The sequence below is a fragment of the Loxodonta africana genome, chromosome 15, assembly GCF_030014295.1.
Source record: "Loxodonta africana isolate mLoxAfr1 chromosome 15, mLoxAfr1.hap2, whole genome shotgun sequence".
NCBI classification, from domain to species: domain Eukaryota; kingdom Metazoa; phylum Chordata; class Mammalia; order Proboscidea; family Elephantidae; genus Loxodonta; species Loxodonta africana.
The window spans coordinates 17,018,758-17,032,477 of record NC_087356.1 but is presented as its reverse complement, the minus strand read 5'-3'; the positions used below and the strand labels follow the sequence as shown (position 1 = coordinate 17,032,477).

Sequence of the window (13,720 nt, the reverse complement as noted above, 5' to 3'; positions counted from 1 at the left end):
ACCGGCATTTTTAATTTTCTAACTTAAAGTAGATTAAAAACTTCAGTATACATGAATCCTTCTAGCAATGTGTTGAAATTTATGGACCCCTTCTCAGAATAATGTTTTAAGCACAAAAAACATGAAGGATTACAAAAGAAACCAATTAAGTTGAAAAATACAACCATCAAAATATTAGTAAAACTACATCTGGGGAAAAGTAATACATGTACCTTTTATGAATGTATTAACTAGTGTAATTTTGAAGAACTGAAAGAGTTTAAAAGGCATTTGAAGATATCTGCAAGAACTGTAATGTAATATAGAAAATATCTGTGATTTCTACAGGCAGCAAAGTCTTAAGCATGGCTAATACCACAGTAGTTTGTTGCCTATATTCAAAATTGAAAGTAAAAATGTATTTTTTTTTTCCATAACCATATTCAAGAGCCCCCTGAATTCTGTGCAAAGGTCCTGGGTTAAGAACTCCTCTTATAAGACAACATTTCACCCCTTTTTCAGCTGAAGAATTCAATTCAGTGCAAACAAACAAAAAACAAAAACCATTAATTGAGTACCTAATTAGGTGCTTCCCTCCTTTTTCATGTTATGGTGCACAGAAAATTATAATATTGTACTGCAGACACTGGGGTAAACAGGTAAGTCTGCTTGCAGCCACAGACAACTGGCCCAGGGGCTCCAGCAGCTCAGGCCTACACCGGGCCCTGAAGGCTGAAAGGATCAACATCCCCCATACCAGCTGGGAAGCTCTGATCTCGGTGTACTCATTAATCACGTGGAAAAAAAAAAATATATATATATATAGTTTGCCAGAAAATGAACCAAAATTCATAATCTTTTTTCTTCAGATTATGAGTTTTGGGTCCCACCAGGGTTTCCTTTTTTTTTTCTAGGAACCTAAAACTCACATGCATTCTTTCTTGCAAACCTATTAGGCTCCCCCATCTTCTTCCAACATGCTGTTCTAAACTCACATAATAGTTTATGGCACAACAATTTTGGGAGCACTTTTTAAAAGGTGGAGCCCTGGTGGCACAGTGGTTAACAGTCCAACTGCTAACCAAAAGATCGGCAGTTCGAAACCATGAGCCCTCCTTGAAATCCTATGGGAAATCCTATGGGGCAGTCTACTCTGTCCTGTAGAGTCTCTATGAGTAGAAATTGACTTGATGGCAAGGAGTTTGGTTTTTAAAAGGTAAATCTTGGAATGAAAGCAACCTGTTTTAACAAATATAGAACAGCTAACAAAGGTCATGCACATATTATAAGCTGATGGCAGACTTGCACTTGAGATCTTTAAAAGTCTATGGCAACCTAGAGTGACTACATATCCTGTTTGAATGGCAGGAAGCAGAATACTTTCCGCAAGCTGCAGTTATGACCTCAGAAAACCACCTCACTTCACCGAATTAATAAAAACCTGCAAAAAGGCAAAATTTAAACTATATATTTTTTTCCTCTGGCAATTCTTACCTTTTTGTTGTTCTCTTTAATATCTTGAGGATTCAGAGACTTGTAGTCACTGAGGGAGAAAATGGCACAGTGGGTACATACGGTATTTGACAAAACAGCTGTTTTTAAAACAAACTGAATCTAAAAATTTGACATTCAATAATACCAAAGAGTAACTAGCAATTTCATGGCAATTCAATCAACAAAACTAATAGTGTGGAAAATTAAGGTAATAAATAAATAAAAACAGTGATTACATGTTTCATTGCCTGAAGCTTTCCATCTAAAAGAGAAGTTAAGGTAAGGGACCAGAGGCTAGCCTTGACAACCAAAATTTACCACGAAGTAATCCCTTGTTGTCAATGTACAAAGAGCTATGGGCTTATTTGTCTCATCTCATTTTAATACTAACACAATTTTCACAATAATTTGAAGTTGATTCTTTGTATGAGATTAAGGGGGAAAGTCTTTTAAAAAAAAAAAAAAGATTGTTTTTAAGGCATCAAGAAGAAGGAATTTTCTTTCTGACATGTATTTCTCCCCTCAAAAATGCAAGAGGAGCTTTTTTCTAATGAAAAGGAAATATAAAAGTCAAATCTTTTAGGACTTGTGCTAAGAAATTATTCCGTTATTTTATAAAATATCTATTATTCACAAAATATTTGTGGGGTATGCAAAATGTTTCTACTTACATTAAATCTGGTCTGAAGTGGTGTAATATTGCACAAAAAGATAAACCATTTCTCCACGATGTCGTAAAGTTGGTGATTTTTACTCCCCGGTAGTTTTTTGTAACTTCTTTGCACCACGCAAGCAGTGACTGACTAGCATTTGGCTTTCGCCCCAAAACAGGACTTGGTATAGGACTTGGCTGGAAAAAAAAAGAAAAGAGGAAAACATTCAAAGCATTTAATGGAAGATGAAAATTAACATTAATTGACCTAATGAGATCATCTGAATCCTCTGCTGTCAGGTTAGGTCCTTCAAAACTGTCAATTCATGACAGCTGTAACCTGCAGCAGGGAGACGTGAATCTTACATTATTATCTTCAGTTTTAGCCCAGAGCATTTACCTGGCAAGGATGTAGTTATGCAAGATTTTATACTTACACATAAGAACAGGCCAAGAGCTACACTGATGGAAACATCACGTTAAAGTATTTTAATACTTAAGGTGAGATATCTGTATAACTGTCACACCTTAAAAAATTGTACCCAAACAGAATCACGTACAAATATCGTTCTTTTCCAGTTAGATTAAACATAATACATTTTGAAGTTTAACGGTAGCACAAATCGATAGTAGTGGAGAGAGCAAAATCACAGTAATCGTATATGCATTTTAAACAAACAACACAGTGATAATCATATTCAAACAGTCTTCTTATATAAATTTAATGATGGTAAAATAGTGTTGGAGTTATTAGCAACAGGTGCTGATAGCAACAGCACACCAAAACCAAACCTAGTGTCATGGAGTCGATTCCAACTCCTAGTGACCCTACAGGACAGAGTAAAACTGCACCATTGGGTTTCCAAGGCTGTAAATCTTTATAGAATCAGGCTGCCACATCTTTCTCCCACAGAGCGGCTGGAAAGTTTTGCTTTGAGTTGGAAGCAGAGCGCTTTAACCACTGTTTACCACCAGGGGTCTTTTTATAACACAACAGTGTATAATTTGGAATTATTCAAAATATCTTTCAATTATCATTGGGAGCTACTTTAGAATATAAGAGAGTAGCTTTGTGTGTTTGTGTTAAATCTTAAGCAGATACTTAGTTTTCCTCTCTTATTCATACTTAAATCAGTAATGACAACAACAGAACAAAGACTATATAGTCAGCTTTTCATTCTAAACTTTTATTAGTCTTAGAACCACGTCATGTTCTTTTACTGAATAAAATTCCATTTTGTGTGGTAACTTTAGAGGCTGATACAATTGAAAGCTATTAAATGTTTCTGGACTTTTAAATCTTGCTATCACAAAAGTGCTGGCTATTGCAATAAGACTAAGACATAAAACAGAGGTCTTCTAAAATAGGATAAAAAGAGAACAATTATTTACCCCTAATATCACTTAAGTTTAACAAGAAAAACCATTCCTACACTGCTTACTTAAGAAAGAACAATGATGCCCCCATTGGACAGAAGCATGTTAGTGCCAAGCAATTAAAATTGTCAATCCCACATAATGATTCAGGCATTCACTGCTTGTGCTGGAAGGCTTCTAAGAAACACCAAGGATGTAATTTCTCCTATTTTATTAACTGTCAGATTAAAAATTACTAAATAACCGTGAATCAAACAAAATGTTGTTCTTTAAATGATCACCTGGAGAAGGTCAATGCTGAAAAACCCACATGAAATATGAATTATCTGATTTGGATCAATTCTATTTCATACGAAGCGGCAGGGGAAAATGGAATTCCCATTATAATAAGTTTACCTTGGAACATACACAGTAAAACCTGTGAAAGCCAGAACCTGTATAAGGCAGAAACCTGTCAGAGAAGGAAAACTCAAGTATTTTCCACTAATAGAGAGTGACAGAAAAGTGCTAAGCACCCTGTCAAAGGCAGAAAGCTTGCAAGACCCAGAAAAATAAGGCGGTCCTGGAGAATTCTGGCTCTCACAGGTTTCACTATAATAGTTCTTTTAGCTATCAATCTAACATGTGTAAAACAAACTATCAAATATCTTTTAACTTTCCATTGTGACTTTCAAAACCTTATAGTCACTTAACCTAGAAGACGAATGCAGAGTGGCCTATGGATGAGCCCAGGGGATCACTGAACTGGGCACAAACACTTCCTTAGATTTTTCTATCTCTTAAAGGACTGTACTTGTTAAAACGTTTTTCTATATCAAATTATGCTATGAAGACGTTGATTGATTCCAAGCATAGGTAGCAAGTACATGAGCCAGACAACCTGCAACTATCATTACACTGATTTCTTCTAACCATGAGCAGCACGTACAAGGGTCAGGCAACGTACAAAAGTCATTATCACCTTATGGTCTAGAATAGCTTTCTGTACAAAAGAATTAAAGAAAACATATGATGTCATTATGATTACGAATATATCTTTGCTTCCAAGAAGGCTCGATATGAAAAGGGTAGAAGAACTAAACCAAAATTTGAATTTGCCCTAACACACACACACACACAAAAGCCCTGTATTTTTTTTAAAAAGCCAGGAATGTTTACTGAACTGTCAAGAAAAAGAAGTCATATGTAACTGAAGAATCATCAGTGACGTCTTCAGCTCTGTAATGGTCATGCTGGCTTACAGAGCAGGAAAACTGAAGGAGAGCCACTGTTAAGTGAACCGCACCCTCCAGAACTGCTGAACTTTCATCTAATATTTTAAAGAAGGTAATAAAAGAATCAGCAGCTAAATTATTTGGGAACCTTCAGCATGCAACTAGATGAAATTGCTTCAGACTCTAGCAATAGTCAATTTCTGATTTTGTCTACTACATGTTCCTGATGCTGAGCAAACGAAACGAAACCCACTGCCATCGAGTTGATTCCGACTCATAGCGACCCTATAGGACAAAGTAGAACTGCCTCATAGAGTTTCCAAGGAGTGCGTGGCGGATTCGAACTGCCGACCTTTTGGCTAGCAGCCGTAGCACTTAAATCACTACGCCACCAGGGTTCTCCCTGATGCTGAAGATAATTTAAAATGGTGGCAGCAGTACATGGACAGGAAACTGCCAGAAATTCAAGCTGCTCAGAAAAGGATGTGGAGCAAAGGGTATCATTGCTGATGTCAGACGGATCTCGGCTGAAAGTAGAGAATACTAGAAAGATGTTTACCTGTGTTTCATTGGCTATGCAAAGGTATTCGACTGTGTGGATCATAAATAATTGTGGATAACACTGCAAAAAATGGGAATTCAAGAACACTTAAATGTGCTTGTGTGGAACCTGTACATACACCAAGAGGCAGTCATTCCAACAGAACAAGGGGATACTGGATGGTTTAAAATCAGGAAAGGTATGTGTCAGGATTGCATCCTTTCACCATACTTGTTCAATCTGTATGCTGAGCACATAATCTCAGAAACCAAACTAGATGAAGAAGAACGTGGCAGGCAAGAGGACTGGAGGAAGAGACTTTGGAGGGAGACCTTAGGTAACGCAGATGGCACAACCTTGCCTGAGTAAAGTGAAGAGGCCTTGAAGCACTTACTGATGAAGATCCAAGATTACGGCCTTCAGTATGGATTACACCTCAACATAAAGAAAACAGAAATCCTTACAACTGGACCAATAAGCAACATCATGATAAATGAAGAAAAGATTGAAGTTGTCAAGGATTTCTATTTTACTTGGATCCATAATCAATGCCTATGGAAGCAGCAGTGAAGAAATCAAATGACACATTGCATTGGGCAAATCTGCTACAAAAGACCTCTTTAAAGTGTTGAAAAGCAAAGATGTCACTCTGAGGACTAAGGTGTGCCTGACCCAAGCCATGTGTTTTCAATTGCTTTATATGCACGTGAAAGCTGGACAGTGAATAAAGAAGACTGAAGAAGAACTGGTGCCTTTGAATTATGGTGCTGGCAAAGAATACTGAATATACCATGGGCTGCCAAAAGAATGAACAAAACTGTCTTGGAAGAAGTACAGCCAGAATGCTCATTAAAGGTGAAGTCAGCAAGACCCCGTCTCGTATACTTTGGACATGTGATCAGGCGGAACCAGTTCCTGCATCATGCTTGGTAGAGAGTCAGTGTAAAAGAGGAAGACCCTCAACGAGATGGACTGACACAGGGGCTACACCAATGGGCTCATGCATAACAATGATTGTGAGGATGGCGCAGGATGGACAGTGTTCTCTCCTGTGGTATGTAGGGTCGCTATGAGTTGGAACTGATTCAATGGCATCTAACAACAACATGGCATATAGTGACCGTTCAGTAAATGTTAACTGTAATTATTATTACTATGATCAGTGCATTATCATCACTGAATTTCTATTTTTTTGCCTCTTTTGGAAACTTCAAAAGCCATGAATTTCTTCAAATTAAAGAAGTTTCCTTTTGAACAAAGCTTTAACTAGAAGATAAGCTTGATACCCTATGTAAAAAATGGCAATGGGTCTATTTCTATGGGTTTGGTGGGAGAAAAAAAAAAAAAATCTCTGAATATCTTTATAATTTATTGCTTTTCAAAAAGGAAAGAAACCAAAATCTGGCCAAAAATAGTAAAACCAAACTTTCAAATGTTGGAACAACACTTTTAATAAGTTCTTTCTTGTACCCTTGCAATGACCACATAGATGTATGAGAAGGAATCTCTATTTAATACATTGGGAAAGTAAAGCACAGATATTATAGTTATCTTTTCAATGCACCAACGGAGGAAATTTATAAAAGCCCTTCTATTTATAATTTATGATCAGTTCTCCTCAATCAAGCGTTCCTTCCGGTTCTCTAGTGGACTACTGTGTGGACAAAACTGCACTGCTCTCAGCTGAACTGAGAACTGGAGTTAGATGGCAACTACCCTGTTTATGGAGCCAGTCTGAAGTGGTGACAAATAACAAACCCATTGCTGTAGAGTTGACTCTGACCCTATAAATGGAGTAGAAGTGCCCTATGGGGTTTCCAAGGCTGTAATCTTTATGGATGCAGACTGCCACACCTTTCACCAGCAGACGGGGCTAGTGGGTTTGAACACTGACTTTTCCGTTAGGAGCCAAGCGCTTAACCACTCCACCATCAGGGCTCTGTGGAATCATCTGCATGGATTCCACGTATCACCTCTATGCAGATGATTCCCAAATATACATTGAGAGTTCAAACTCTTCAAGGTGACATCTGCCAGTGGCTATCCTGTCATATAAAATTCAAAATTAATATGGTCAAAACCATAATTGAAACCTTTCCTTAAAACCTGCTTTGTTTTCATTGTGTTTACAGATGACACTACTATGGTCCCAATTGTCCAGATTTTACTCTTAGAACCACCTCTGAAGACTTCTTTCACCTATCATCTCTTATTAGATAATCATGGGCAGTGCTGAGCCTATCGCTGTAATGTTTTTTTAATCTATCTCCTTTTGCCTAGGCAATTGTAAAATTTCCTAACAGGTCTTCCTCCTTCCAAACTCCCTCTTATCTGAGCCACTGTCACAGCAACACACTTTTTAAGGCACAGCTCAAAGTCTCTAATGGCTCTCAAGAACATATAAAATGATGTCAAAATAGTTGAGCGTTGAATCCCAAACTTCAATGTATCCACCCTTTAAGATTCTCTAAAATCCATATACTTTTCTGCCTCAATCTCAGCTCTACTACCCAACTTGGAATATTCTTCTGTCCCATGTAGAACTGATAGAGTTTTACTCTATCTCCAAGATTCAGTTTAACTGACTTCCCAGGGGAGCCCTGGTGGTGCAGTGGTTGCACACTTGGCTGCTAACCCAAAGGTTGGCAGTTCAAATCCACAAGTCGCTCCATGGGAGAAAGATGTGGCAGTCTGCTTCCATAAAGATTTACAGCCTTGAAAACCCTATAGAGCAGTTCTAGTCTGTCTTGTAGGGGAATCGACTCGACAGCAGTGGGTTTTGGTTTTTATGAGTTGAAACTGACTTGACAGCAGTGGGCTCTGGGTCATTTCCTAAAAGAAATCTCCTCACAACTTACACATAGCAGAGGGCTTTTTTCCAGGCTCCCTTGACTCTCTGTATCTCTCCTATAGAACTTATTAGAAATGGAACAAGGGATATCATTGCTGATGTCACGTGGATTATGGTTAACAGCAGAGAATACCAGAAAGACGTTTACCTGTGTTTTATTGATTATGCAAAGGCATTGGACTGTGTGGATCATAACATATTATGGATAACACTGCAAAGAATGGGAATTCCAGAACACAACGTGCTCATGAGGAACCTGTACATAGACCAAGAGGCAGTCATTTGAACACAAGAGGATACTGCATGTTTTAAGGTTAGGAAAGGTGTGTGTCAGGGTTGTATCCTTTCACCATACTTGTTCAACCTGTATGCTGAGCAAATAACTCAAAAAGCTGGACTCTATGAAGAGTAACGGGGCATCAGGATTGGAGGAATACTCATTAACAACCTGCATTATGCAGATGACACAACCTTGCTTGCAGAAAGTTAAGAGGACTTGAAGCACTTATTAATGAAGATCAAAGCCTACAGCCTTTAGTTTGGGTTACATCTCAACATAAAGAAAATAAAAATTCTCAAACCCAAACCAAGAAGCAATATCATGATAAATGGGGAAAATATTGAAGTTGTCAAGGATTTCATTTTACTTGGATCCACAATCAATGCCTATTGAAGCAGCAGTCAAGAAACCAACTGATGCACTGCATTGGGCAAATCTGCTGCAAAAGACCTCTTTAAAGTGTTAAAAAGCATAGATGTCACTTTGAGGACTATCGTGTGCCTGACCCAAGCCATGGTTTTTTCAATTGCCTTATATGTATGTGAAAGCTGGACAACGAATAAGGGAGGCTGAGGAAGAATTGATACCTTCGAATTATGGTATTGACAAAGAACACTGAATATACCAGTCTGCCTGAAGAATGAACAAATCTGTCTCGGAAGAAGTACAGCAGAATACTCATTAGAAATAAGGATGGTGAGACTTTGTCTCACATACTTTGGGCATGTTATCAGGAGAGACCAGTCCCTTGAGAAGGACATCATGCTTGATAAAGTACAGGATCAGTAAAAAAGACAAAGACCCTTAGCGAGATGGATTGACACAGTGGCTGCAAGAATGGGCTCAAGCATAACAATGATTGGTAAGGATGGTGCAGGACCACTCATTGTTTCATTCTGTTGTACACAGGGTTGCTATGAAATCAGAACTGAGTCGATGGCACCTAACAACAAAAACACTGATGACTCTAGGAGCCTTCCCCCAGTTATCACAAATTATGGTAGAGGGAATTTTCAATAAATGTTAGCATATGGTGATGTCAAAACAAGAGCAGTGGTGAGAACACCAACAAGGTCATGCTATTCTACTACTACATAATCAAAAAGATTATGCCTTAATTAAAACAATATTGAAAGGAACTTCTGCTTACATTAGCAGGGGACTATCCTTCCTCTGGAGCCCTGGTGGCACACTGGTTAAGAGCTTGACTGGTAACCAAAAGGTCGGCAGTTCAAATCTATCAGCCACTCCTTGGAAACCCTATAGGGCAGTTCTACTCTGTCCTATAGGGTCCCTACTAGTTGGAACTGACTCAATGGCATGTAACAACAACAACAACAATCCTTCCTCTAGGAAAGCTACAAATAGTCAAAAATGAAATGGAATGACATCAAGGACATCATACGTGAAGAAAGCAAGAAGTTACTGAAAGGAAGACCAAAATGGATGTCAGAAGAGACTCCGAAAGAACTGAAGAAAAAATTAAAGCCTTGAGTTGCAATACTGAAGGATTCTACAGGGAAATATGCAGGAAGCATCAAAAGAAGATGGAAGGAATACACAGAGTCACTCTACAAAAAGAATTGGTCAACATGCAACCATTTCAGGAGGTAGCACACGATCAGGAACCGATAGTACTGAAGGAAGAGGTTCAAACTGCACTAAAGGCACTGGCAAAAAACAACGCTCCAGGAATTGACAGAATACCACTTGAGATGTTTCAACAAACGGATGCAGCACTGGAAGTGCTCATTCGTCTATGCCAAGAAATTTGGAAGACAGTTACCTGACCAACTGACTGGAAGAGATCCATAGTTATGCCTATTCCCAACAAAGGTGATCCAACCAAATGCAAAAATTATTGAAAAACATCATTAATATCACACACAGTAAAATTCTGCTGAAGATAATTCAAAAGTGGCTGCAGCAGTACATCAACAAGGAACTGCCTGAAATTCAAGCCGGATTCCAAAGAGGATGTAGAACCAGGGATATCATTGCTGATGTCAGATAGATTCTGGCTGGAAGCAGAGAATACCAAAAAGATGTTTACCTGTGTTTTATTGACTATGCAAAGGCATTTGACTGTGTGGATCATAACAAATTATGGATAACATTGCAAAGAATGGGAATCCCAGAACATTTAATTGTGCTCATGAGGAGCCTGAACATAGATCAAGAGGCAGTCGTTTGAACAGAACAAGTGGATACTTTGTAGTTTAAAGTCAGGAAAGGAGTGTGTCAGGGTCATATCCTTTTACCATACTTGTTCGACCTATATGTTGAACAAATAATCCAAGAAGCTAGACTACATGAAGAAGAATGTGGCACCAGGATTGGAGGAAGACTCATTAATTTGCATTAAGCAGATGACACAACCTTGCTTGCTGAAAATGAGGAGGACTTAAAGGTTAAGAAGAATATTGAGATTTCTGGCTTTAAAATGTTGCATGAAGATGGTAGTTTTTCCCATTCAACTTGAAAATCACATCAAGGTAACAAGGATAATGACAAACAGAAAAGTAAACCTAATTTCGGCCTAACTTAGGAGACATGTATAACAATGAAATGCAATATATGGTGAAGTGCCAGCAAAGATACCAAAAGTCAAACTTCCCAAATTATCGTAAGAAACAAATATAAAGCAAACAAAAAACCCACAACCCATATAGTGAAAAATTAAAAAAAAAAACAAAGCATAACATAAAATGTAATAGCAGACCAAATATATCTGCTGCATTTTATGCAAATACTGCACACCTTCTGCATTTGTTCGCCAGTCATGCCCTCCCTCCTTGAGGCAGCCTCACAAGTGCCCCCATGCCAATCCTCTTCCACACGTTGCTGAAAAAAAATTAACATAGCATGCTTATAAAAATAACTCGTGAGGGAGGGTATAGCCAGCAAAAAAACACAGAAGGCACGTGTCATTTGCATAAAAATATGGTAATAATTATATAAAGATGATAAAAACAGGTCCTTACACAACAGTAGTGGGGGAAAAGGATAGATTTAAGGACTTGTCTGAAGAGAATAGTGGTGATATTAACAATTGTCATTTTTTGATATTATAATCAAATGTGATAGCATTTGAAGGTCCATATGACTCCAGAAGCAGTATTTTCCAAATGAACAAAGCATGATGTTACTAAACCATGCATAAATAAAAGATTCATTAAAAAATACAAGACAGGCTAATACACAGTTTCATATCCCATACTGCAACTTAAGAAATCACCACTTGTGAGTTTTGGTATAGTATCAAAGAACTCTATCCCCAATTATCTGAGAAGTCCATTAAAATCCTCTGTACTTTTCCAACTACCCATCTGAGTGAGGTTAAAGTTCCTTTATATACTTCAACTAAATCAGCTTAACACAAAAGACTGAATGCAAAGGCATATATGAGAATCCAGCTGTCTTCTATGAAGCCAGACATCAAAGATTTGCAAAAATTGAAAACGATACCATTCTACTCACTAAATTGTTTTTTTGAATATACAGTCATTTTGATAAAAATACGTTTTTTTGTTAACATGTAATGCTTTATTATACTTATTTTAAGCGAATTAATAGTAACTCAAAATATTTCTCAGTTTTAATTTCAAATATGGTCAATGTCAGTAAATATAACTCACATAAACAAAACTCTTTAGGTATTTAATAATTTTTAAGAGTGTAAAGGGGTCCTGAGACCAAAAAAGGTGACCAGTTGTAGACAGTGCAGAAATGTAGGTCTATGAATTGCCATATTTTTAAATGGCCGAATCAAACAACTTCATCTTGGGGTAGATCAATGCAAAATGAAGATAAGAATATTGTAACTTGTAGCTTAAGTTTAAATTCTAGACCCTAAACTAAACCACCAGTTTCAGAAAGATTCTCCCTGTTATGTCATTAATGAAGACTAAAGAGCTCAAAAACAGGAAGGACACTTAGTAACACACGGTTACTTGAAGGGCATATTTATAGTCATAATTTTCCCTGATGAGGCCTGTGCGCTGATTAATAAAATTAAATATATTGTAATAATAGGTTTGGTAGAAACACGATGGGTTTCTGCATGATTTCATGCCTGTACAAATGACAAATAAATATGCAAACGCCCACTCTATAACGAAGTATTTCGGTAAATCAAAGCATGGTATAGAGATAGTGAAATTTCAGGCCCAGTAATTCTTATGCAGGCAGTAACATCAAAAGGAGCACGGTAATGGCAAAAAAAGGGACAGGGCAAAGTACGCTGTGAATCAAAGTGTTGGGAGACACTCCTCCATGGGTATCTTGTGCTCCTACACATCTTGCTGGGTTGGCCAAGAACGCAAAGCCTTGACTTTTTATCCAGCCCGTTTCTCAGGGGAGAACAAACAACACTTAGGGATGAGGTGGTATCTCCTTCTGGGAAAAAGAGCAGGCTTGTTTAATGCTTGCTACAAAACTGGTGGAGACCCTGGGTAGTGCAAATGGTTAACATCCTCAGCTGTTAATCAAAAGGTTGGAGGTCTGAGTCTACCCAGAGATACTGTGGAAGAAAGGACTGGCAATCTACTTCCAAAAAATCATCCACTGAAAAGCCTGTGGAGCATGGTTCCACTCTGACATACATGGGGTCACCATGAGTTAGAGCTGACTTGGTGACAAAAGCTTTTTTTAAAATAAAAACGGTAGATTCCAAAAGTTCAGTGTTCATCAGCTGTGATGCAAACCCACTGTGTGTGCAGCATTCATCTGACCCTTCATGTCACCCCTGTGAGACCTGGGGAACAAGAGGAAGAGATGCAAACATGTTGACACTCATGCTGCCTGCTGCACAGCAAGTAATAAAGTCATTTGTCCCTGACCCAAAAGTCTCACGTCTTCTTCCAGAACCCACGAAACAGTAACAGACTACCTGATTAGCTTACAAGTGGGGTAAAATTTTTGTTCATCATGTCTATCTGAAAGCGTTGTGCCCTTACCCACACCTTCAAGCTTGTCGAATATCGCACACACACAAAAGGCAGACTGAAGTAAAAATAACCAGGTATTGTTAATGTTGGGTAAATAGCAATAAAAGAATTATGAAAAGTTTGGCTGTTTTTAACTTGCGAAAGTAGTTCTTATTTTTTCTTGTTTAAGAATTTAATGAAAGACCGTGAGCCATAACATTATATGATTTTATAATGAAAATATTTGTATAAGTGAATTTCTGAAAGAGTATGTGGAGATTTTCAGAATTCCTATGAACGGGAAACAAAACATTTCAAACTATTAGATTAAAATATAGAACCATAGATGGACCAAGTCAGACATGTAAGACTACAGAGCAAAGAAAAAACTTAAAGTTAGAAAC

General features: G+C 37.8%; 1 protein-coding gene across 8 annotated transcripts in view; it reads right to left on the bottom strand.

Annotated features, from left to right (window-relative positions):
• Positions 1 to 13,720, bottom strand: part of EHBP1 (EH domain binding protein 1) — a 350,719-nt gene that overhangs the window by 99,150 nt on the left and 237,849 nt on the right. For all 8 annotated transcript variants that reach the window (XM_064268639.1, XM_064268644.1, XM_064268640.1 and 5 more), the window contains 2 exons: positions 2,145 to 2,323; positions 1,474 to 1,522 (listed from right to left, as the gene is read on the bottom strand). In XM_064268639.1, the coding sequence (XP_064124709.1) occupies positions 1,474 to 1,522; positions 2,145 to 2,323 (228 nt within the window). The remainder of the gene's footprint in view (positions 1 to 1,473; positions 1,523 to 2,144; positions 2,324 to 13,720) is intronic.